General features: G+C 41.5%; 1 protein-coding gene across 1 annotated transcript; it reads right to left on the bottom strand.

Moving 5' to 3' along the window:
• LOC134225290 (DNA polymerase alpha catalytic subunit) lies at window positions 1–25024 on the bottom strand. Its single transcript, XM_062705241.1, has 6 exons — window positions 24868–25024; window positions 24598–24801; window positions 22104–24377; window positions 21517–22040; window positions 420–1659; window positions 1–354 (listed from the first exon to the last, which is right to left on the bottom strand). Exons 1-6 carry the CDS (start codon window positions 24881–24883, stop codon window positions 92–94), a joined length of 4521 nt encoding a protein of 1506 aa, XP_062561225.1. The 5' UTR covers window positions 24884–25024; the 3' UTR covers window positions 1–91.
• Between the last annotated feature and the right edge of the window lie 1943 nt (window positions 25025–26967).

Below are 26967 nucleotides of genomic sequence, written 5' to 3'. Positions count from 1 at the left end.
TTCGTTGAAATTTACTTTATCTTATTTGCAATTCTTCCTTATTTTTAAACTTTAAACCGTAGACAGGGATAGAACTAAACAAATACGTACTTCACTCGTAGCCAAGGTACTTCTGCCACTGAATTCGTTTGGCGCCTCTGGCTAAGGAGGATGCTTTCTGCTTGTTGGCCATCGTTTCGGACAGTTCTTTGACCGGGTAAATTTTTGCTTGCCGCGAGCTGGAGTTCATCGTGTAGTTCAAATACAAGGTGGACAGTTTGATGTTGGCGTACTTGGAGTGCGATAGGAACCGCTCGACGACGGCACTCAGCGATGTGTAGATGTTGCGCAAATCTGGCGACAATAGTTTTGTCACTGAAAGTGGAGTGGACAAAGTTTAATTAAATTCGATATTTTAAGTTAAATTGAACTAAGATTACCTCTGCTGTCGTGATGAGTCAGGTCAAACATGTATCTGTAGTAATTGAGCTGTTGATACAGATCCGATTCCGAGTATTGCTGGATTAGGAGACCTTTCTGGCAATGCAAACAGACCGGATTGTTCTTGGTGGCGACCTGAGAGTAAAGCTTGGTGTTCTTCCCACAAATTGGATTATCACAAACCATCCAGCGTTCGTAGAATCGCTTGATGTCGCCTCGTATGGCCAAGCTAAGTTGGTTGACGATCGCCGGGAGGTACTGCTGAGGCAAAACCTTGCAGGCGTCGTTGCGACATTTTTCGAAAACAGATTTGTGCCGCCCTCCTTCCGGCTTAAATCCGCTGGCAACAGGATTTTTCGTTTTGCATACCACGCATGTGAACTCAAACCAGTGGCAATAACGGAACTTCTGGGTAATGGTTTTCTGTATCGCTTCACCGTCTACGTAATCTCTTTCACCATCCTTCTGGGTCATATTCAGGCTCTGGAACTTCTTGGGATCCAGCCCAAGGCATAACGCTAATCGGCAAGCGTCCGTTCCGCTGAGGGGCTCGCATATTCTGAACACTACTGGGAAGACCTGCTGCGATAGATAATAATCGACATCTGGTTTCAATTTGTCTTTGTTGACCGGATCTTTCAGCTCATCGATGTGATAAGCCCGCTTCATGGCTGCTGCGGATGTTCCATCCTCACAAATTATGTACCCAACCACGTCGCCTCGTTTGAAATTTCGACTACGTGTTTTGTTCATTCTCATTGCCACAGTCACGTGAGGCAGCTGCGCAGTGTCCTGATATTCATTGAGCGGTCTTGTTATTTGTTTCGTTATTTCCAGAAGAGAAACTGCTGTAACCCCACTCAAGAGATCGTTTTTAACCTTTTCCAACTGCGTGTGGATGTTCTCTATCCGCTCATCCATCGGCTTGTCCGACAGGATTTCGTTCAAAATTACGGTTCCGGCAATCACCGCCAGCCTCGACCAATCTCGCCGAACGATATCCAAACCCTTCAGCTCCTGGGTGCATTCGAATTTTTCTCCGATCTTGGCAATCGAAACAGCCGCGTACTTCTTTTTCTTCAACAGCAGCAAGTACTTGTAGATTCCGTCGACGTCCAGCTCCAAGCATTTGTAAGTTTTATTGACGATCTGCTTGATGTTGGCACCGATCTTGAACACCTCGTCATAATCGATGCTGTTGGTGTTGATCATGATACTGTCCGTGTCACCATAGATAACCTGTTCGACAGGAAAGGGGAAGAAAATTAACACTCCAACAACAACAACCAAGCCTCCCAAACATTCGGAACGCTATTTTTAAATCGCTATATCTCTGCCGTTAGTGAACCGATTTGAACAATTTTGGGACTCACAAATTTTCCCGTGACCTTTTGGGACTTCAAATGTCGGAGCAAGTCGTGCATTTCATACAAATTACGTGGTTGATGCTCACCAGCTCGATGTTTATGCTGATAGGGACCGTACACATATTACGTAAATAAAAAATCATTTGTATGAAAAGGGGGGAGCGGGTGGGTAAAAAAACCCAGAAAAAATGCTTATGTAATATGTGTACGACTTCATATAAGTGAAATATTTTGGAATTCGTAAGATTGGGAATGTTGCCGTCTTCTACAAAAACGTTCAAGAGGTCAAAACGAAACTGTCGCAGATTATATTCTTTCGGAACTCATCCGGCTTGGCGGCGCTGGCGCATATATTATTCGTCTTATCGATTTTTTTAATTTATTTAAAGTCAACTTTCCCAAAGATCCCATATTTTTTGACACCAATTCCAGTAATTTCAGTAATTCCAGTATTTTCGCTTGCGTTTAGTGAGCGTCCTTTTCCCATACTGCTTTTCATTGAAACTTGAAATGGCCTGTGCTCAGTCAGTTTTGTGGTTTTATCCCAAATTTGCTCAGGTTTTCGGAGGACACTCGGAACATGGGATGCAGTCGAGTGGACGTGGTGGCGTATGTTCGATTTTTTAAGCCACCCTAATAATAATTTATGTTGTAATAAATACGACACCAATACTACTGCAGTGAATGAATGTTTTTATTGCACCAATACTTCCAAAACTTTGTTTTGGTACTCAACCAACCTTCACCTTAAAGAAACCATACGAAAAATCGTCCGGAAATTCGTTTTGAAGTTCCTCCGGGAATTCTTTTCGGTTTTTATCTTGGAAATTCCTCCAGAAATAATTTAGAAAAATGCTAATCATTCTTTTAGACACTCTTTTAGTGATTTCTTTGAAAAATTCCTTGGAAAACTGATCCCGAAATTCCTTCGGAAGTTCCTTCAGGAATTGCTTAGAAAAATCCTAACTTATTTAGTATTTTTTAATATATTCATAAAGAATTTCCGAGGGAATACTCAGAAGAACTGAAAAAGTAATCCCTAAGTGATTTCCCGAATAAATTCCTAGATTTCACCAAGAATAGCTTCGGAAATTCTCCAGAAATTCTTTTGAAGATGGCAAAACGTTTTTTGTTTAGTTGGTTAAAGCACCAGTCTAGCGTACTGTAGGGTCATGGGTTCAAGTCCCATCGACGGGAAAGTGGTTACCTCCAATCAGCCTTCAAGGTGCAACATGTGTCACGTAAGTTTTTCCACCCAATCAAACATTGCTTGCTATGTTCGAACTTGCACATAGCAATCTGAACACGAGCTTGAACACCGATACACCTAGGCGCAATGAACAATGTTCAAACATCGGGTTTGAACTTGGGTTCAAACATGTGCACCAGAATGCCACGCTTGGGTAAATGAACCGGTTGCTAGGGAAACTATTGTTGATTCTTCACGTTTCCCAGCACTACAAAAATTCCACACATTTTTATTGGCAAAAATCCATTAATTTAATTCATGATTCTAATTAGTGCACACATAACCACTCTCCACGCGAAGTACAAATATAATCTATAATCAAATAAAATGTATGTGTGGTCTCTAATATGCAGTTATTGAATTTATGTGTGGGTACAAATTGCATATATTTGGGTCGCCAAATTGCAAAAATTTATGTGTGCGACAAATATATTCAATATAAAGAATTTTTTCGGTGAGCCTTGTCATTCATACCACGAACAGAGAATTCAACCAAACATCAATGAAGGTATGATTGAAAAATTGAAACATTTTGTGCACATTTTTTTCACTTGCATAACGAAGCAATTATAGAGGTGAGGTCTTGATTCAGGCCCTTCATTCACGACGTCTTAGGTTCGAATCTGCTCTGAGCGGAGCTTTTTGTTCCATTTTCGAGGTTCTGAAAGCAATTCTTTTTAGGATTTCGGGATTCTGCAACCACCAAAAAACTGATTAGTTCATATTTCTAAAAGTTTGGGATAAGATTTTTCTGACACGTTTATAAGGGGATAAATTATTCTACTTACTTTGCGAGAGTCCGAGAATCTGAAGCGAAGTTCTGGATTGCATAGAGATTTCTTTATTTCAGGAAGACAGGGATTAACGGGGCTTTAATTCCAGTTTCGTATTTTTTTAGATTGTAATAATTGAAGATTTTATCTTTTATGAGAGCCATGTAGTTTATAGGACTTTTATGTTTAAGGATTTGTGGGCTCATTTCTGACCTGGAGCTCCATCGTTTGTGAATTTTCTTTGTATTGTATAATGTCATCGGCGTACTATTTATACATAGCAATGTAGAATACATTATGGACAGACCCCCTACTATATTTTAAAATTTCTATCAATTTAAATGTTTGGTTAACAACCAGTTCTTCACCCTCCCCCACTAAAAATGTGTCTTTGAACTTTTTGGAATCAACATCTATATTTTATTCACGATATGCAAATCCCATCGTAGGGAGTGAGTGCTAGTAATGGACCCCGTGCGTATAATGGACCCCCTGAACAAAAACCAAGAGTTTACGCTTGAATCTACAATTTCCTGCAAACTTCCATAGGATAAAGTTGCTTCACTTATCAGGGTAGTAGTTCCATACAATTGTTTAGCACTGGGAGACTGAGATTTAGTTATATTAAAAAATTTACGAATGTAAACGCGCTAGAGGGTCCATTACTAGCACAGAAGGGGGGGTCCATAATGCAACGTACACACCAGTCAAACAGTTTGACGAACATTGACTCCGCCCCCAAGAAAACGCTTCGGTTGCTGCTTTGTTTGAACGTGTGTGAAGTTGTTCGAACAACCATTTGACAGTTGGCGGCTCGGTTGGAAAAAATTAAAACGGTTTGATTTTGGTTTGAGTTGTCGTGGGTGGAGTCAAGGTTCGCCGAACATGTTTGAGCATTTGTAGTGAAGTTGCACAAACCCCCATATATTTTTTGTTGGTTGGTGCTCAAGTTGGCGTTTCGGTCGTTCGTGTGTGATGTTGTTGGTCGAATAAATTGATTGTTCGTGCCGCTGTTGGTAAAACTTGATGGATGTTTGAATAAACGAGAGGTGGAGTCAATGTTGGTCGAACTGCTTGACCGTGTGTACGTTCCATAATAGGCAACAGGAACATGTGGAAATGGAACATGTTAATCAAATGGGGGGAGGGACCATAATACGTATGTAAACAAACTCGATATTGCGTATTATGGACCTAGCGGTGGCCATAATAGGCAACCTGGCTACATAATTTTAAAATACATATTTTAGTAATAAAAATGAATGTTTTACCATGTGTTATGTACGAAACGCGATGCTGATACCTGTTGCTTGTCATCTAGTGCTGCAGAATGGCAATTTGTCATGAGTCTTACTCTAGCGAAGCGATTGAAGTAAGTTTCTGTCATTAAGGGGTCCATTACTAGCACTCACTACCTATCTAACAAAACAAAATGCATGCTTGCATATGTAACGGATATAAAATACTTGAAGGTCTACATTTTAGAATCATGTTGGGCAATATGTATTAACGTTCTGAACAAATAAAAATAGAGACCTATTTTACCTCGTTTAGAACATAAACGCAAGGATGCTTTAAATAATTATAACATTGGAGGCAGCCGATTGTCTTACCGGTCAAATGCACATAATATTCAGTTGTTATGAATATTAAGAATAATATCTGAAGATTTTATGCAAAATGTTGAATAAAAAAAATGTTGTGATATTGAGATATCGGACCAAGCGCAAACTGTGGGTAGGCGGTTAATTATCTTATTCAGCTATTCCACCACCCGACAAGGGCTGCAAAGTGCTATTTATAAAACTGAAACCATTCATGTGCCATTTTCTAAAAAAAATCCAAAGAAAAGGATTCAAACATTAGTGTTCTTAGTGAACGCCAAACGAGTTACCACTAGACCATCTCCTCTACTGAAGAAGAGAAACCATTTGACCAACATGAACAGATGAACAGCATACTGTGTGCAGGGTGGCCACCGAACCGGAAAAAACGGGAAAAGCGGGAAAAAGACGGGAAATTGAAGTCACCGGGAAAAAAGCGGGAAAAACCGGGAATTTAGGACATGAACCGGGAAAAACAAATTTCGTCATGTTACGTTCAAAATTCATCAAAGTTTTTAATGAAGTTGATATAAGTAAAATATTCACTTTTTTAATGTTTATTACTCAGTTGCATTATAACCGAATTATTTGATTTTAGTACATATTGTGTATGAGATACAAAAATAAAGTGAATCTTTTTTAGATCCAGTTAGTGTTTTGGAGGTTTTTGAAGACAATAAATGTTTCTATGATGGTTCAAAGCCCCTTCCTGCTCTAGAAGAGGAGGATCCCTTACAAATAAAACACTAATTTTCTGCATAACTCGAAAACTAATCAAGTAAATCGAACCAAATTTGGCAGTTGGAAAAACAACAAGATTCGACGTTTGCTCTGCCAAATGAAATCGAAACGCAGAGCAAAAATTAAAACTCAAATTGTGAATACAAACTGAATGTTTTTGCTAACTAATTCATTTTGGGCGAGACAAAATTCGACGAGTCAGCTAGTTAATCATGAATATTGTATTATGAGGCATCGAATATCGAAATATGCATTTTTTGGGAGAATGTATTCAGCTTCAAGTTATTCTTCTAATGCCCAAGCTTCCCTTACGTATTTCTATTATATTTTTAATTTGAGCGAGGCCTAATTTGAGCGTAATCAGTCATAAAAAACCCTCCTGACAATAATAGAACAAAACCTGCCAAAGCCGTCATTCCCCCTATTTTAATATATGTTCACGAGGAATTATAATGAAAAATTCTACAAATCAATTAAAACTGTTAATTTTTTGATACTTTGTTTATTCTGTGCATACATATTTTGTGATACGAGGTTTTGTTTGTAATATTTTAAAGAGTAAAATATCTTTAGTTCAGTATAACTTACCTAATATAATGGAAGGGTATGATAGTGCACGATATAATCTAAAATAATTTTCTAACTTGTTATACCAAAAATTAGGAATAAGTTCCAAAACTAGCCAAGATTTGATTTGAATGAATAAAAAGCTTTAAAATAGGAAATAAAATTCTACAAATTACAAATGTAAAATTTATTAAATTAAGGTACCACGGGACAAGTGGGACCTAAAAAACACTAGTTCAGCGAAATTGTCAACGCATGAATTTACTTTATAACAAGAGAGAATTGTGTACCTATTGATTAAAGCATTTCGCATAACACGTTGTTAGTAATTTAATGCATCTGATGCAAAGGTACAAATTATCAGTTGCTTTGATATTAAACTGACTTTCGCGCTCCTATTCGGTCAGAAAATAATACACTTGTACACCAAAAACTTTTAAAACCATTTAGAATTTTTTTAAGGTAGATAAAAACCGGGAAAATGCAATAAATTTCATCGGGAAAAGCGGGAAAAAACCGGGAAATTGAAAATCGAAATTCAGTGGCCACCCTGTGTGTGTAAACTGATGTTTAAACTTCCAGTTCAAACCCGTGTGTTTAAACTTGGGCGCACACACGTGTTCAAAGTGGGTGCGATTTTATTTAGGTTTATGATGAATTCGGTTTGGATCTAGTATGCATGTTTGAGTACGAACATGCACACGGGAAAACTGCACTTGTTTGAACACGGTTCATGTTTTCGTGAAGACTGCCTCCAATACATTTCCCAAATCAATATCTTCCACATAACGGACATATTCACATATAAGTTTTCATAACATTGTAAATTAACGTCCAAGTCGGGTGGTTTAATCCCCGGAAATAGGCAATTAACTTTGATTGAACTGAACCTGAGTTGCGTTCTCTTGCCTATCCAATTCCAGCCAATTCTTTAGGCTGGTTTACGCGTACAGGAAAGGCGAAGTTTTATAGTGGCTCCTAATCAATTGTGAGGACATATTTCCAGAGGAATGTTCAAAGGAACTCCGGGAAAATCCCCGAAGGAACCTCCGGAGGAATTTCAGGAGCAACTTCCTAAGGAATTTACGAAGGGACCTCCGGAGGAACTTCCCGAGGAATTTCCAAAGAAACTTTAGGAGGAATTCCCGGAAGAACTTCCGAAGGAATTCTGCGATGAACCTCCGGAGGAATTTCCTGAGGAATTCCTGGAGGAACTTCCTGAGAATCTTCCGGAGAAATTTCCGGACGACTGCCTGGAGGAATTTCCTGAGGAATTCCCGGAGAAACTTCCCGAGGAACTTTCGGAAGAACTCCCGGAGAAGCACTTGTAAGTGGAAATAAAACACTTGCGTGTTGGTCAAATTCTGAACAAAGAATGAAAATTGATTGATCTCGTTTAGATTACTAAACAATGGTTACTAAGGGTGCTCCAGGTTACACTCTATGGCACACTAAATTGATGGACTACTTAGATCGCAGCTATTCAGTATTCCAACACTCCTCCTTAACCTTCGATCCCACATAACTTTATAAACTGGTTGTGCTTCTGTTTCGCCAAAGCCTTTGTGCATCCATCAGCCGGATGTTCATTTGTTGAGATGTAATGGAGTTTGATGTTACCCTTTTCTTCTACGTCCTTTACAAAGTGATAGCAAATGGATACGTGCTTTGTCCGGGGATTCGAACTGCCGTTGCGTGCCATACATATCGAGGATTGATTGTCACAAAATATTGGTAGGGGTAGTAGGGGCAATATGAACATACGGGGCAATATGAGCCACCCTCATTTTGTGCTTATTGACAAGTTTTATCATGTAAAAGTTATATGATCTTTAAGAGGATGCTAAACATATGCATCAACGTGAAAACCGCATTAAAATTCAATTCAAACATGAAAATACACTTGAAAATGTAAATTTTCGCTGCATAGGCAAAATTATTATAAGATTTGAAGTTTATAAATAAGGTTTTGACACAAAACTGGTTAAAATACAGGTCAAAAATACACCACAATCAAAAGATATATTAAAATTGAATATTGTACACACATGTTTGTATTGATACAAATCTGAATTTATCATAAAACTTTTTTTTTCCCAAAACCAATCACTATGGGGCAATATGGGCATACCTGCACAGAGCAAGATATCAGGGCTTAAAATACGAACAAGTTCAAATTTCAGTAGTCAAATACAAGAATATTATCATATATGTAAGATCAATTACGGAAAAATTACAACAGCGCATTACTGCGATTGAAACAGAAAAAAGGACCATTGGCCAATTGAAATGTGGCTGTTCAAACGGTGAAGAGTGGCAAATCGGTTCAGTCCGCTGTTGTGCGGTTTTTTAATTTTATTTGGTATGGAATACTCACAACTGTTGTAGGAATATCATATTCTTCCATATTACGCCTAAATAAACATTTTGAATGGGTGGCCGATACTGCTCCAAATGGTGGCTCATATTGCCCCGTATAGTCGGGAACATACATTGAAATCAATACATTTTCAAAAGTGCATTCCAACAATTTCCAAACGCATTTTTCGTCATTCATCGATGTATTATGAAAGATAACATTCTCTAGTATAAGTCAACTACATTTGAACGATGTTTTTTAAGCTTTTCAGCGCTTTTCGGAACGATTTCCTTAGGTGGCCCATATTGCCCCGATCACCCCTAATGTTTGCTTGTCGTTGATTTGCAGAAAAAGTTGCTGCCACCAGAGCGCCTCTTGTGTTGTCCGAGATAATGCAATGTAATCCGCTTCACAAGACGATAGAGCCACGCATGGTTGTTGTAATGTTCGAATTAAATTAATTAAGAGTGTAAAACGGTACGGTAAAACAGTAAACGGGAGTCTCTGAAGAGATGCTAGATGAATAAATGATTCATTCGAACTTGAGCCGTGATCAAGAGCGGAGACAAACTTACAGCGTTTTTTAATATATATTACGAAAGAGTTTCTTATTCCTTAATAGTGATTTCTACCTCGATTATAGTCCACCTCGATACAACGTTAGTAGCGCATGTTGAAAGTTAACAGTTGTCTCTTTACACTCCACGAAACTGCTCCTCCCATCTTCTTGAAAATATATCCAGTAGTCGATTTGCGTTTATCCGGATCTCTTCCCCAATCCGCATGAGTATAGCCGGTAAACTGAGAATTGCCATCTTCTATGTACGTTAACTTCAAACCGGTCGTGCCACGTAGGTAGCGCATAATTCGTTTTACCGCCTCCCAGTGCTACATTCCACCAGTGCTATATTCGTACCACTGGTGAATATACTTCATTGTAATCAATTCCAGCTCTCTGAGAACTTCCTTTGATGACTAGCCGTGCTTTATATCGTTCTACTTCACTATCTGTTCCTCGCTTAGTTTTGGAAGACCCATTTATTGCGGATCGGCTTCCTGCCTCGTGATAAATTTGTCAAAATCCAGGTTTCATTTTCGTGTAACGCACGCATTTCCTCTTGCATCGCCTCAGTCCAGTGATGGTGATCTGCTCGCTCTAGTGCCTCAGCATAAGTCGTCGGATCATCAGCCCTGCCATCGTAGTTATCATTGCCAAACGGTTCAGGGATATTATGTACAGAAGTTGAACTCAAGCAAACGGAATCGGAATACTTGGCAGGAAATAAGCGCTCCCGTCCGCTGAGCCTCAACCCTTGTTGCTCATCAACTGGTCTTGTAAGTTGAATGGGAGCGCTTGTTCAGGTGCGACACTATTTGCAGAACATTCTGATAAACTTGGATCTCCAGAACCACTACCATGGATGGGCGAAGCTTCTCCAATTAGAGCCAAGAACGAAATTTCATTTTGGGTATTGTTTTCATCCGTTTCTATCCAGATAAAGAGCTCTATGAACTCTACAGCTTCTTGAGGTCGTATCTTCTCAAATTTTGGCGGTTGAACTTTATTTAAAATTGCTACATCTCTGCTGATTATTACGTTGCCAGAATCAGGGTTATAAATATGAAATCCTTTTGAATTCTGTGCATAGCCGACAGAAATACTCTCGCAAGACTTAGCATCAAACTTTCTTCTTTTTTGCTTCGGTATGTGAAACATAGCACGAGATCCAAACACCTTCAAATGTTGTAGATCTGGTTTCCGTTTGGACCATGCGTAACCATATCAAGGCTCAAGAAAAATGGGCGATGAAAAGAGCAGTCTGCATATTTTACCACCGGCGGTGTGTCGTCTGTCTCTTTCCGTCCTTCGAGAAATTGTGATTGTGGTAATGCAATATCGAGAAATAACATAACCGCTTATTTACAAAATACGGATTTGTGTAGGTGTGCGTTACCAATCTGTGTTCCTCCTTAAGTGACCTTGACGGACTACGATTTACCAGGTATGCTGCTGTGGATATAGCTTCTGCCCAATTTTTTTTTGGTAATTGAAAATTTATATCATGCACCTTGCCTTTTCAACTAGCGAGTGGTTCATCCGCTCGGCAACACCATTTTGCTCTGGGGTGTATGGACAACTAGTTTGATGTATGATGCCATCACGCTGCATGCTCCTCCGCATTCTTGAATTGATATATTCTGTTCGTTTGTCTTTCTACTCGCAATTTGAACTGCTCATACACTTCGGCCACTCGATGCTTAGACTCCACACAGTACACAAATACTTTCCTGCTGGCATCGTCGATAAAGGTGACAAAGAAAAAAGGTGACTTTTTCCCAGTGATGGAACTTCAATAGGACCGCATACTGCCGAGTGCACCATGTCCAGTAAGACACGTAGACAAGCAGCGCAATCTGGAACAGCTTCCTCCTTCAAACTTATGCCCTTATGCCATTGATAACAGTTTCATCATGCTTTGCTGATTTAGATGTCCTAATCGCTTGTGCCAGATGTTTGAATCCACTGTCAGGAAAGACTGCTCGGCCTTCTTAAGGTTCAATCTATACAAACCGTCTTCCTCTGTTCCTGATGCAATGAAACCATCTTCATTATCCACAACTTCGCATTTTGTCATCTTTTTTTTTTGCAAATTTTGCTAATTGATAATAAATTAGTTAAATACTCACGCTCCTCTAATGTGGACGTGTACTATACACATGTGGAAGTATTGGCTTGAGAAATGGATTGCGAGTGATTTGACTATGCGTCCAATTTGGGAATCTCGAGCTCGTTCAGTAGCCTCTAGGTTGCGAAGGCCGACGGAAGTCCTTCGTAGCTTAGTTGTTTAAAGCACCAGTCTAGCGTACTGTAGGGTCATGGGTTCGAGTCCCATCGAAGGGAAAGTGGTTACCTCCAATACATTTTCCAAATCAATGTCTTCCACATAACGTACATATTCATATATGAGTTTTCATAACATTGTAAATTAACGTTCAAGTCGGGTGGTTTAATCCCCGGAAATAGGCAATTAACTTTGATTGAACTGAATAAATTAGTTACCAAGTCAGGAACCAGTAACACGTCCTGAACTTCGATATTTTTACTTCGATATCCAGTTCAACGAGCCCTTCCGCAACTGATTGGATGGACTGGTTGTTTGCGGTGTCTATGGAGTTCACAATACGCTCTTGTTTCTTGAAACCTTCTTCACTTCTGGTCATATGACTACTTGCAGCCGAATCGAAGTACCATTCTTCTTCTGTTCCTCTGCCCACAGCCAACATTGCGCACAAAGTCTTTCCCTTGAGTTTCGTTTGCTGCTTTTGTGGACAGTTCAATGCGTAATGACCTGGTTAATGACAGTTGAAGCAGTTTCCATTTTTCTTCTCACTCTTCAATTGTCTTTATTTCTGCTTGGTATATAATGCTTTTTCCATTCCACACTGTTTCAGTGATTGCTTTTACGTCTTGAAGAATTTTAGCCTTGACAGTATCAGCAGTTAGTTTAATGCCCGAAGCTTGCAGACCCATACCTATTCATCGGGTTATAATACTCCGGCAATCCTTTCAGTAACAGCGATGCCAACCACTGATCATTTACTTCAAATCAAATCTCCCTTAAGTTTTGTGCCGTTGCAACTACGTATTTTTCGACGAAGCCATGTTCTTCTAATTTCACAGAGGTAAGCTTATCCAACAATCCAGCCCATTGTCTTGGAACGCCTTCTGCAGATTTTCCTATGCTTCTTTTGCGGTTCTCTGCGGCTATAATTGTTGTTCTCCAAACAATAACGCTCGATCAATGATTTCCGGATCAACCTCTTGACCTTCTATCGGTTTCTCTGCTCGCCAGGAACCTTTTCTTATCAGCGTCATCTCCATTGCGAATGCCCACGATGCATAATTTTCACTTCCGCGCAGCTTCTCCATACTTGAGAGATTTATAGGGTTTCCTAAGACATGAACAAAACATCCAAGCCGCAAGCTATCACTACCAGCTGGTAATTCTGTGCCGCTATTTGTCGTCCTTGTACTTCTGCCTGAGCTGCTTCCAGCAATACTGTCATTATCGACCGAATCTCTCGGAATCACGGCTGTGAATTCTGCTTATCATTGTATTCAGGCTAAGGCCAACTCTATGCTCATAACTAATTGTAAGTGGAAATAAAATACTTGCGTGTTGGTCATAGTCTGAACAAATAATGAAAATTTATTGATCCCATTTGGATTACTAAACAATTGTTACTAAGGGTGCTCAAGGTTACACTATATGGTATATGGCACTGCACGGAAACGTATCTTTCTCTTTCGTTCCTCATATATTTTGACGTTTACTGGCCTTGTTGTTTTCAAATTTCTTTGCAGCGAGAAAGAGACGAAGCAGTCCGTGCAGTGCCCTATACTAAATTTATGAATTACTTATATCGCAGATTATTCAGTATTCCAACAGAAACTTCTGGAGGAATTCCTGAAGGAATTTTAGGAGGAACTTTCGGAGGAATTTACGAAGCAACTTTCGGAGGAATTTCCGAAAGAACTCCGGGAAGAATTTCCAAAGGAACATCAGGATAAATTCCCGGAGGAACTTCTTGAGAATTCCCAAACTTCTGAAGGAATTCCTGGTAATGAACATTCGTCAAGCTAATGTGTTGCAGAGTAATCAGGTCTTCAACATGATGGATATGATTACTTGGCAGCTTTGTCAATCGTAAGGATTTCAAAATATTTGACTGATCAAATTCTCACATATACACTAGCGCCACCAAGCGAATAAGTCCCGAAATAATATGATCCGTACCAATATGGTTTTATGGCCGGGCACATAGCCAGAATGTCGGACAGTAATCCGGTGAAAATGGTTCTCGACACCGATCCGACGGGAACAAAAAGGCGAGGTGCACAGCGAGCAAGGTGAATCGATGAGGAGGACGATTTGTAGGGCTGTTACAAACTAGTCGAATTCCAATCCGCGAAATTCGCGACTGGCAAATTGAAATCCGCGACTGTAGAAACAAATTCGCGACAAACAAAAATATTTTTTTTTTCAAAACACGTTTTATAAATGCAAAATTTCAATATTTTTGCTTCTAATCTATTGGAATATTCGTTGATAGAAAAGAAAATGAAAGAACCTTCGCTAATTTATGTAATACCCAAAACTGCATAGTAAACGCTTCAAGCATATCACGAGCCACAGAAAATATATGTGCAGCGTTGAACTATGCCCGAAAGAAATGTTGTATCGATGCATTTCGTTATGAGTTGGTTGGGCAGATGGCAGTCTGTTGTCATACACTGAGGAAAATGCACGTATGATTTTCAATCAAACGCTTTATGAAAATTTTCCACAACGAATCGATATGAATTTCGATATGTTGCCTTATGAAGGACGATTTTCATTTAAAGTGCGGTAGAGACTGGGTTCGAACCATGGACGTCGGGGTTGTGAGGCCACTATGTAGACCACACGCCCATCGACGCTTGGGTATCGAAGAGGTAACTGCGTATAAGAATCACTGTTGGTGGAATAATCGATCGAATATTCATAAGGCGCCAGTTATGAATTTCGATAGTCCAGTTCGCTGAGTGTAGGTAAATACCAGTTAGATCAAGGGCTATATGTATTTGAATTATACTTTTTAGTACGCTATATAATTTTCTTCTAATCTCTACCATCGTTTTACAAGGGCATGGACGCATAAATTATCTGTCAGGCTGTTTATTGATCATTCATTTCATTGTGTACTTCCATCAATCCGCCAGGAAGTAATAAGACCAATTTCTTCAAAAGCAAGCAGAGGCCAGAACAAAGCTTGACGAATCTGATTAAAAAGCACTCAGGCAGAATGATACCAGAGGCGGACAGGCACGGTTCTAAGGCCTGCGAATTTTTAAAAAATAGGATAATGTTATTGATTTGAAAAATGATGTCATTACCACTACGTATGAGATAATGGATGGATATTGCTATGCTTATACAACACGATCCTGAAATCTAACTCCCACGAGTCCGGTGCCAACGCATTTCGACCAATCTCACTCACCAGCTGCATGGCTAAACTCTTCGAACGGATCATTAATCGCCGGTTGATCACCGAACTAGACTTGAGTGGACGACTCGACAAGCGCCAACATGCTTTTCGGACAGGACACGGTACGGACACGTATTTTGCCGAGCTTGAAAGGTCGCTACCTACCACTGACGAACACTGTCTTATTGCATCTCTTGATCTGTCGAAGGCGTACGACACCACCTGGCGACATGGCATACTACGAACCTTGAAATCTTGGCGAATTCGAGGGCGCATGCAAATCTTCCTCTCGGAGCGCACCTTCCAGGTGTCCATAGGGGGGGACACATGTCTCAACAATATTCGCAGGAGAACGGAGTTCCACAGGGTTCCGTCTTGTCCGTGACGTTGTTCCTCGTGGCCATGCAGCCGATCTTCCGTGTGCTGCCAGACGGAGTTCAAATTCTTTTGTACGCGGATGATATCCTTCTCGTAGTACGAAGGTCAAAGGAGAAGGTTTGCACCGGAAACTGCATGCGGCAGTCAAGGCAGTAGATAAGTGGACGAAGAGTGTTGGATTCACCATATCAGCGACGAAATCGCAAACATTCTATTGTAGTCCAAATGCACGCCGTGAGCCGACACAGAGCATCACCATAGACCGATCCCCCATCCCGAAGACCAATCGCCTGAGGATTCTAGGTGTCACTCTCGACCGAACACTTACGTTCAAACCGCACTGTAAGATGGCCAAGAAAGCTTGCGAATCGCGACTAAGGATCCTGCAGATGATCGGAGCGAAACTTCCGCGTGGCAATCGCACGACTCTTATGCAGGTAGGCTCGGCTTTAATCACCGCTAAGCTGACATATGGAATAGGATTAGTTAGCCGAGGAGGTCCGGAAACACTGCAAAGTCTCGCTCCCGCATACAACACAATGGTCCGCTACGCTTCCGGAGCATTCGTACCTAGCCCGATTAACTCGGTCATGGCTGAAGCTAGCAATGTACCGTTCGAACTATTGACAGTTCAATCTATCGCACGGACGGCCATTCGGATGTTAGCTGAAATTCGACACAACAGCATCCTTTCGCTGGTTCATCGAGCTTCCGACCGTGTACTCGAAGTAACGGGTACAGCGCTTCCCGCTGTCGGCCAGCTTATAAGACAGAGCAATCGTGTTTGGCACGCACGAAAACCGTCGATGGGATGTAAAGAACAGTGTCCGAGCCGGCGACCCACCAGACAGAGTTCGTCCAGTCGTCCAACAGCTACTTTCCACCTAATTTCACAGGTCGACAGTAATTTACACAGATGGCTCCAAGCATGATGACAAGGTAGGGTCCGCCTTCCACTCCCATGGCCTAGTCGGAAAGTTTAGTCTCCCAAAAGAATGCAGCGTCTTCTCGGCTGAGGCGTATGCCATCAAGAAGGCAGTAACTATGCGAAATATCAATGACGACTTGGTGATACTAACGGACTCTGCAAGCTGCTTGTTGGCGTTAGAATCGGGAGCATCGAAACATCCGTGGATCCAGGAAATAGAACAAACAGCACAAAACAAACCTGTCCGTTTCTGCTGGATCCCCGGGCACACTGGTGTGAACGGAAATACTGTGGCTGATCAACTAGCGAACGAGGCCAGGGAACAGCCTGTCATTGACACGCCTATCCCTGGAGAAGATGCGTTACGAATGGTAAAACAGGCGATACGACTCCGGTGGGACCGTCAGTGGTATGAGTGTAGAGACGCGAAGCTGAGGGAGATAAAATACGATACGAATAGGTGGGCAGACCAGGGTAGCGTAGCCGACCAGCGTGCCCTAACTCGGTTGAGAATTGGCCACACGCGGCTGACCCACTCTTTCCTGCTGAAAAAGGATCCTCCGCCCACCTGCGATTGCTGTGGAACCGTAAACGACGTACGACACCTTATTTTGCATTGCCGGAAGTATGAGAAAGAACGACAGGAGAACGACATCAGCACTACTAGTCTGAGAGATGCCCTGAGTAATGATGAAGGAAGAACAAAGAAACTTATGGTGTTCTTGCACCAAACGCGATTATACGAGCAACTCTGAATGGTGGGAGGTCTTAAAAATGGTATCAGCAAAATTATATCATCGGCAGAGCTACACGAAGCCTTTTCTCAGTGCCGGCTGTTGCCGGCAGATCGGGATACAATCGTGTAGTAATTTCGGCAACGGCTGGCACTGTGGGGCAAAACGTCCTACAGGTCAGTACTCGTTTATTCCAACCGCCAACAGATACTGTCTCGCAAAAAATTCCAGGTCGCTACCAAGCAGCAGCAGTCCTCTCATCCGGGAAAGGGCCCCGACGAATCGTCGAAGAAATATTACACAAAGCGCTTCCCCAGTGCTGGCTGTTGTCGGTGTTTTCAAGACTAGTGTAATGGTTTCGACAGCGGCTGGCACTGTGGGGCAAAGCGTCCCACAGGCAAGTTCCAGCTCTGAGCTAATATCCTCACAGGTTATCGTGGCACCTTTTCTCCCACAGATGACCAACCAACGCAGAGCAGAGTTCGCTGCAGACTTCGGCACGAGTTGTCGTTACGGCGGCGCCTCCGGTCTACAGTACCACATGCATTACATAATTCTTTGTTTGCACAGGGGAAGATCCATAAAGTACGTCACGCAAAAATTGGCGATTTTCAACCCCCTCTCCCCCCTTCGTCACGTTTTTTGTAACAAATCCCCAAAATTTTTGTAAGGATCGTCACGCTGCTCAGATCCCCTCTCCCCCCTAGAGGCGTGACGTACTTTGTGGACGGCCCCAGAAGAAGTGACTGACAATTTATTCGTTAGGACGAGAGAAGGAGAAGGTGAAGCTGAAGAGAAGAAAGATTATGAGATGGTTTCCTCTCTCGAAGGGAAAGGGCGAATAATTTTGAATGTCATTTCAATTAGTTGTAAATCAAAATTTTAGACGCATACTCCCTGACACGAATGCACCCATGGCGGTGTGAAGTGTCTCTAATAAACAAACAAACAACAAACAACACGGCAGACTCGACACGTTGTTCATTTGCAGGAAGAGCATCAAGCGAAGATAAGATGCACTAGAGATCCCAAAAGAGGCTGTAGGCTTCATGGTAGGTCGCGTACACGATGGCGTTTTGCAATTTAATGTGGACCTGAGGGTACTAAACTGAGGATTGAATGAGTACGTAAGAGTTAATGAATCTATATCGCAGTGAAGCTGGGTAAACGGAAATAGTTAGATTCTGCCACCACATGTGCAAACTAGTTCGTAAGTGAGTAATCTTCCAAACTAAGAGGGGACTTGTCAGGATCTAGCGATTAACCATCTATAGTGAGCATAACAATGCCGTATGTGCTATCCATCGTAGGCTTCTTTTGGAGTCTCAAGATTCAAGTTCAATCAGACAGTTTGTTGCAACTGGGTGGTCACGAATAAACTCTCAATGGATATGAGAACAGCGAGAAATTTTGAAGCACAGGTAATGGAACAAAAACGCATGGAACTGAAAAAAATAGCCTACCAAAAAGTGATTGGAATACATAATAAAACAAAGGACGAATACTGAAATGTTTGAATGAGATGCCTGTAATAGTGGGAGTCATTAAGCACGGTACAAAACTGGACTCAACTGATGGTTGGGCAATGAAAAAAACCTATCTATCGTTCAAGCGACAATATTCGGATTTCTGAATATCGCTCCAACCATCCCAATCTAGACCTTAATCCTTCAGCAGCAAGTTAACACACCACGCGCAAAAAAAGATAACTGCGAGACACTCGAGGATGCAGATGAACCAGATTCCCACCACCATAGGGGCGGCAGGAACCCCAGGATTCCAGTCCTCACGGAAAAGCCGGAACCGTGGGAACCCTATCATCACAATTTTTGTCTATTTTATTAGTGTTTTTGTGTTTTTTATCTGCCAAATTTTATCCTTACAATAATTTCTATGTGGCAATTTTAATTCAAAACAACTGGCGAAGCCTTTGGTTGGCTCACAAGGCGACGCTTCTGGTCCGGCTTTCCTCTTAATTTAAATTGCTATTGGCAGAACTAAAGGTTGGCTCGCGAAAGGAATCCTTCTGATTTCTTTCCTCTTTTGTATTGAACCTAATATTACAAATCAAAAACACATAATAAAGACAGTTCGATCAGCTATCAGTTCCGTCCCGGCAGTTGTAGGTGTGAATATTAATGCGTTTAATCCGACTTTATCGTCGACCCTCTATGCAGTGCAAGTAATCATAATTGTAATTCCGGAATAAGTGGCACAAATGTTCCAAGCAATAAAATAAATAGTTCTCGGCATTTCGGGTATCTTTAAATGGGGGTCTACTACGAAAGGCCGAATCAAAAAAGGCCGAATCACGAATGGCCGAATTTCAAAAGGCCGAAAGCAAAAAAGGCCGAATGCACAAAAGGCCGAAACCACAAAAGGCCGAATATAATCGGCAGACCAACAAAGTGGACCGGAGCGCTCGCGCGCTCGCTCCGGTCCACTTTGTTGGTTTGCCGATTTTATTCAGACTTTTTTTATTCAAATACCTAATATAATTTAGAATATTCGGATTATTTTGTGATTTCTCAGTGAAGTCTTGTGAGGTAAGTTTCTCTTAAATTGGGAGAAAATGATATGCATTGAGGAACACCGCGTTACCGCAAGTTATACAGCTTTTGGTCAAAAGCATAATAATTGAAAAAGTCTATTTTGTTTAGCTTCTGATGTCGCAATTAGATCATGAGTAGTGCGCATCATTAGCACAATACACAACCATGCATCATGAAGCGCACAACTCCTACATTGATGCAAATCGGCAATTCGATTCTGTGAGCCATGAATCCGTAGGAATTTAACTCGGGCTCTTGCATTAGATTTGGGAATTTAACTTTTCCCAATACTACTGATAATGATTACTACGTCAGCAAAGGAAGAAAAAAGAGAGCTCTTGGATTACTCCGTTACTTTAAAGTGATAATATTTATACGTATGTTCATGCTTTCATTACTGCAATGAAGATTGATCTATTATGCAATATATAAGGAATCAAATTGACTCTGTAAACACCGTCATACAACTTCTTTCAATTGAAAGATTGAACTTCGACGTTGAACTGACGTTAAATACCTCAACTGAATAAGATTGATTAGATTGCTGCTAGTAGTTGCAAAACACGTGGACAAGTTTTTCTTAATGGGGCAGCATAATAAAAGTAAACGTAAATTTGTGAATATTCCAAGTTCTCTTAATTGAAAGATTGAAACTTTTGTAATGATTCGGCCTTTTGTGTTATTCGGCCTTTTGAGATTCGGCCTTTTGTATCATTCGGCCTTTCGTGGTTCGGCCTTCTGGGTTTTCGGCCTTTTGTGGTATGCTAGAACATTTTCGGCCTTTTGTGATTCGGCCTTCTGTGGTTCGGCCTTTTGTGATTCGGCCTTTTGTACTGATCCCGTATGATCGATCTGGCAATTCGAGCGACTTTCTATGCATCCACTTAAACCAACATCCATACGACTATTGAAGGGTTATTCGAATACCATGTGTTTGGATCTTTGACGGATTGCTTATATTGCAAATGCCCAAATAATTGACATGTTGAATTTTTCCTAAAATTAAATTGAGGAAATCGCGATTTTCGCGAGAGTGTAATTATAAATCCGCGATTTTCGCGACAATGTTTGACGAAACCGCGATTTTCGCGACTGGAAGGGTAAATCCGCGACAAATCCGCGAAATTCGCGAAAAACGCGAAAATCGCGAAATCCGCGACAGTTGTAACAGCCCTGGATTTGCGAACCCTCCGCAGACTGCGTGGTTGGCGACGTGCAGCCATAGATCGAGCTGAATTGAGCAGACTTTTACGCATTGCACAGGTCACTCCGGCCTTAGTCTGATAATAAATAAATAAAAACAAAATGTTTTTGACCCCCTGAATAATTCTGTAAAATATGGCAACTTTCTAAATCTCACGGATTCCAAAATATCTAACTGAACGAGTTATTCCCATATATACTAGCGCCGCCAAGTAGATGAGCTCCGAAATGCTATGATCTGCAACAGTTTCGTTTTATTCTCTTGAACAATTCTGTAGAAGATAGCAACTTTCTAAATTTTTCGGATTCCAAAATATTTTACTTCTATCAGTATGAACATCTAGCAGGTGAGCACCAACAACGCTGTGTATGAAATTCACGACTTGGTCCGACTTTTTAAGGTATCGAGTGGTCCAAAAAGATCCGATTAGAGGTTTCAACTTTTCAGATAAATCTTGGAGGACGGGAAAATTTGTGAGTCCAAAAATCGTTCAAATCGGATCTCTAATGGCTGAGTTATAGCGATTTGAAAATAGTGTTCCAACTTTTTTCGAGGAGTGAGTGTTAAAAAGAAAATATTATCAGAAACCAAAAAATATTACACCAACCTGATAATTCAGTTTTTCCACTATGCTCTTGGTGTTCATAAGAATTTCCCGACCTTTTTGCGTGATCAGTGCGGCCATGTGCTGAGCATAGAATCGGGATCTGGTGTAACCCAAACACCCGTACAGGGAATTGGCCGTAAGCTTGAGCGCCATCTGACGAATGTTGTACTGCATCTTAAGTTCCGGTGCCAGACCGGATGCTTTCATCAGCTGTTTCACTGATTTTCTGCTCTCGACGAGTTTACGAATTTGGCGGGGCAATATTCCCATTTCGTTTGTTTGTAGGATCTCGGCGCCGGAGTTCTCGTCATCTACCGCATCGGTCGTCGGCGGTGGTAGCACCGTGGTGAAACAAATATTGTACTCCTGGATGATGCTGGGGTAAAGGGAGTTGAAATCCATCAGCAGGATGAATTTGTCGTAGAATCCCTTTATCGGTTCCAACACAAGACCGCCGGAGTATGCCGCCTTATTTTTAGGCTTGCGCCGATCAGCAGCCGCTTCCGGTTTCTCCTGGTTAAAACCTGGTATTTAAAGAAAAAATATTATTCTAAACGACTTTATTGGCAATCTCAAAAAAAACTTACCCGGTCCAGCCCTGGGAGCCTTATCCGGCACGATGTAGTCCTTTTCGGTAAACGCATGCAGGAGCAGGAATTCGTTCCTCTCGGCTCGACCCCCGTGTAAAGTCCGGTTCATTAAATTCCCTGCAATCTGAGTGATCTGCAATGCCAGTGGCAGCACGTTTAGCTCGCACATAATTCTCATCGTAAAGTAATTATCCTGCATGGTCAGCACGATCAGCTCCTTCAGTTCCGATGAGTTTTCGTACATTCCAGGAATGTCGTCCAGCAACACGTCTTTTCGAGAACCCTCCTTGACCTTTAGCACTTCCGTACAGAGAGTGGCCAAGTCGTAACTCCTGGATTTAATCAGTTCCTCCGCGCTGGTCTTCACATCGAGTACCATCCGACCTACAAAGAAGTCGTCCACTCGCTTGCTCGACGGCATCTTCATCTTCAGTCGGCCAATACGAGCCCATTGTGGAATCTTCATTGCCATTAACCTCTGGCATATCAAATCAAGCTGAAATCCGTAAACATCGTGTGTGACCACAAGGTCCGGATCAATGTTTCCGTACATCGAAAGGAACCAATTCAACAGGGTTCGTTCGTTTTCGCATTTGGTCACTTTGGTTTTCAGCGTCGGGTCTTGTGGGTTGAAATCGTGGGGCCAGCTGGTTCCAGCTGGACGAGCGGCTCCACAAAAATGGCGATTGAAGGGCTGACTTGGAGGGGGTTTGTTCAGCGGGAATCGATCGTGAACCAGCATGGATATCATCGCAATCTCGTTGGTGGCCTTATTGAGGATGCTACGTACATTAATTGCGCATATTACAAGCGGAGGAGGTGCCATGGTTGATGCATCTTGGGCCACACTTATGCAATTGATTCCTGGAACTTCGTACTCGACTTTGCTGTGACTGGCAGGGCTGGGGCTTGCTTTAAAGTTCTTCATCTCCAACCAACAGGGACCCTTAACCTTCCGTTCCAGTAGGAATTGTTCCACGATATTTGTATTGGTTCCGAAGATATGGGAAATTGTACGATACTTCCGCTCTGTGTCCGGCGGTGGAAGTTTGGCACTGTATCTAACTTCCAGGTACTCACTCTCAGCTGGAATTTTCAAATTGGCCATAGAGCTCGTGTAAGCAAAGTTCTTCGTCACCACCTTTGTTCTATACTTGGTAATCTTCAAACTAGTGCTAATGTCGTTGCAGAACTCGTTGTAAACATCCAGCATGCTCACGTCCTTTTCGGTATCCATTCCGCTGGAGATGTTGTATTCCTTCTCTCTTGCTAACATGTACATACAGCGGTCCACGTTCTGAACATGGATACAAACAGACTGGAACTCGTTTACCTTCTTCCCTGTGGCCATTTTACCAAAAATATACATCTCCCCCTGTCTCTTGGTTGGATCTGACCAGGCATCCCAAAACCAAAACCTTACTGTTTCGCCTCCGTCCGTAGAACAAGTGCCTTCCGGAATGCACATGTCCATATCGGCTATCATATCATCATCCAATTCCGTTTCGCAAATATTTCCCCATCCACTTAGCAATTTGTCTGAATCAAGTTTGACTTCTGCCTTAACTTCTACTTTGACTTGGCTCAATGGGCATTTCTGGGTCACCTGGGTTTCTACTTCCGCTCCTGTTAGATCGAAATCATCATCCAAAAAGTCGTTTTCCAAATGGGACAATTCTGCTGCTTCCACAGCAACAGGCTCTGATTTAACTTCAACCTCGTCTATTCTGACGGGCTCTGGTGGAATTTCCTCAGATATCTTCATCGGCTCCTTCCTCGATACAGAAACCGCAGCCTTAGTTTTCTGCTTAGTCGAGCTTTGCTTCAGAACACGGTCCAACATCTCTTCGTCACTGTCCGCCTCCTCGACTTTTTCAGTTTTCTTTATGTTCTTGCTAAAGTTTTCCATATATTTCCGCATTTCTTCGTCCTTGTCGACAGGTTTCGATTTCGGGGTCATCTTCAACGGACGTATCTCCGTTGTCTGATTCGTGGAGCCCTGCTTTTGACCACCATCCTTCTCTGAACTGAGTTCTCCTAAAATATCTGCCAGCACATCATCGTCCGCTATTTTCACCTTTGATTCATGTTCCTTGTTGAAGTAATTCTTCAGGGACTTCCGTCCCGTTACCGGTGCTGTTTCCTCGCGTGTTCGTTTCTTTCCCTTCGGGTCTTTTTGTTTCTTCTTACTTCGGCTAGGTCCCTCATCTTCCAGTTCGTCCTCATCGAATACTTCTCGACCGTTTTCGACATAACCGTAGCCGGATCCATCTAAAAAAAATACATTCTTCGTTTACGAGATCTACGGCCTAATTTGTTATATTTACTAAATTATTGTAGTTATATTTTTTATTGGCAACGATAACCGGTTAATTTACGCCTATTGTAATTTGTAATTACGATTTACAAATAGTTTCCTTGACAATGTAAAAACAGACTATCATGCAAGTGTTTTTCGTAAATTTAAAAATGAACGCTAAAATATAATTACCATCATCGTCCACGAAGTCCTCCCGCTGCCTTTCGTTCACAATCTTGGCGTACTCTGTTTCGTCCACTTCGTCGTAAACGTTTTTAATATCGTCCACCTCGTACTTGTGCTTACCGCCGGCTGCTTTAACATTCCTCAGCTTCTCCAGTGCCGCAAACCGGCCATGTTTATCAATCCGCCGCCGTTTGCTTCTTTGCTCCGAACCTGAGAATCACAAAAAAAAAACGCAATCAATTACCTCCTTTGAACAGAATGGTTATATTTTCCTACTTGGAGAGTCACACATTTTTCAACAATTTAGAGTTATTCAATTAATTTATATTTAAAAATAGCAATTTAAAAAACCATAAAAATCTCCGCGAAAACGATGCTTCCTTGCTTTAGTCGTAAATTTAATTTGCTTTCGCGCCAAACCATGAAAATTCTTGTTTGTCAGCTGTCACAAATGCTTCGAAAATGTCCCCATAAAACATTTGACAGATGGGAAATTTGCAGGTACACCGACGAAGTCGGGTGCCGACGAAACCAACTGTTTTTATCGCCGACGAAATCGGGTGTTGACTTTGGTGTCGACGAAACAAACTGTTTTTATCACCGACGAAATCGGGTGTCGTGAAAATCAACCTAAAATAAATTAAAGTGTGAATATCTTTATTATGTAAGTTGAAAAATATGGTGCAGTTCAATGGCAAGTACAGGGGTAGACAAAAAGGTTGAGATAGGGGAAGTTTTGTCGAAATTCAAATCAGCAAATAACTTTGCTTAGAATAAACCGATTTTGATAAAACCGGAAACTCTTCTAGCATCAGAGATGTTCCGGGTTTTCCGAAGGCATACTAAAAAGGCTGTATTATTCCGGCTGTCATTTTATGTTACGTTTACTATCATTGTGTTTTCTGCTTTCTTCAAAACTAGAACTAATCTGACGACCAATGCTGGTTGTAGATTGAAAATCCTTCAGATATACGCAGAGATATGGCCATCTACATGAAAACGGTCTGTTTGTGTGTATGGATGTGTGTGGGCAAAAAGTATCGACAATTTTTCCGCAACAAGTTTCTCGCAACAAGTTTCGGCGGGAAATTCATTTTCTTATTAAAAATTAGCCGGATCTATCGGCTCATATGTTATGGCCAAAATACATTTTTTTATATTTTTTTCTTATATTAATCAGTGTAAAATTTAGCGTGATGAACCAGTTCTTGACTACAACATTCTATGCAATAACACGTAAAGAAGTCCATTTTTGGGCATTTATCTTAAATACTATACTCTTTTACCTTCATCATTTGCTCGCAGCAAATTGCATTCGACGAGGATTCCTATTCCATTGTTTCCTATGGTAAATTGGCCGGATCAGACTGAATCTGAAGCTAAGTTTCTGCCAGATTATGGAGGTTGAATCGCACATTGATAAATCACATTTTTATTATTTTCGTTCATTTTCTACCGGTTAATCCCAACGAGGGACAACTATCGACACCAGGAAGACGACTTCCAGCCTGGTCCTTGCATGTCGCACCTATCAACACATCAACGCCGGAACCTAAGGCTTTTTGTCCTATTTGGAAGAAGGCGTGACCAAACTAATGCCAACGGTGCCGGCCAGAATCCAGGCATACAATGGTATGAGGCATGAGCTGCTGGGAGAACCATCCATCGTTCACACCGCGAAAATCGGGTGACTGCGGTGGGCCGGGTACGTAGCCAGAATTTCAGACAGTAACCCGGTTAAAATGGTTCTCGACAACGATCCGACGGGCACAAGAAGGCGAGGTGCGCAGCGGGCAAGGTGGATCGATCAGGTGGAAGATGACTTGTGGACCCTCCGTAGACTGCGTGGTTGGCGACGTGTAGCCACGGACCGAGCCGAATCGAGAAGACTCTTATATACCGCACAGGCCAATTCGGCTTTAGTCTGAATAAATAAATAATGGTATGAGGCAAGCTCTGCAGCACAACTTAACCAACCGTTTGTTTGTCAACTAAATCAACTTATTAAATAAAAATAAATCACCATATTACGTCGGGTTATGTTTGCTTTCCGATTTAAACATCCGATTTATAGCTTATTTTAGAAGATCAGAAACAACCGATTTTATCGGGAATCGTCTGCTATTCATTAAAATACAATTACTAAATCGAGCTATTTATTTGCTTTTCATCAGCCGATTTCGTCAGCTATATTTTATTATTCAATTGAATCAGTTGATTAATAATGTGATTCTTTGGGTTTTCATCGGTCGATTTCGTCGGTTTAACTGCTTTTTTGCGCTAGACTACGTTAGCCGATTAATCTGCCAACTAAGTTGCTTCAAATCTGTTGATTTGGTTGGCCGATTTAAAGTATTGTTTAATCGCTAAACGCCC

The sequence above is a fragment of the Armigeres subalbatus genome, chromosome 3, assembly GCF_024139115.2.
Source record: "Armigeres subalbatus isolate Guangzhou_Male chromosome 3, GZ_Asu_2, whole genome shotgun sequence".
Taxonomy (NCBI): domain Eukaryota; kingdom Metazoa; phylum Arthropoda; class Insecta; order Diptera; family Culicidae; genus Armigeres; species Armigeres subalbatus.
Note: the sequence above shows the minus strand (reverse complement) of the source record. Positions and strands in the feature narration are given on the sequence as shown.

What these genes read in the sequence shown, in the direction of transcription:
- LOC134225290 (XM_062705241.1), bottom strand. An exon ending in GGACTTCGTGGACGATGATG is followed by an intron (nt 24,378 to 24,597) that starts GTAATTATATTT and finishes TATTTTTTTTAG; the next exon opens with ATGGATCCGGCTACGGTTAT. An exon ending in TGGAAAAACTGAATTATCAG is followed by an intron (nt 1,660 to 21,516) that starts GTTGGTGTAATA and finishes CCTGTCGAACAG; the next exon opens with GTTATCTATGGTGACACGGA.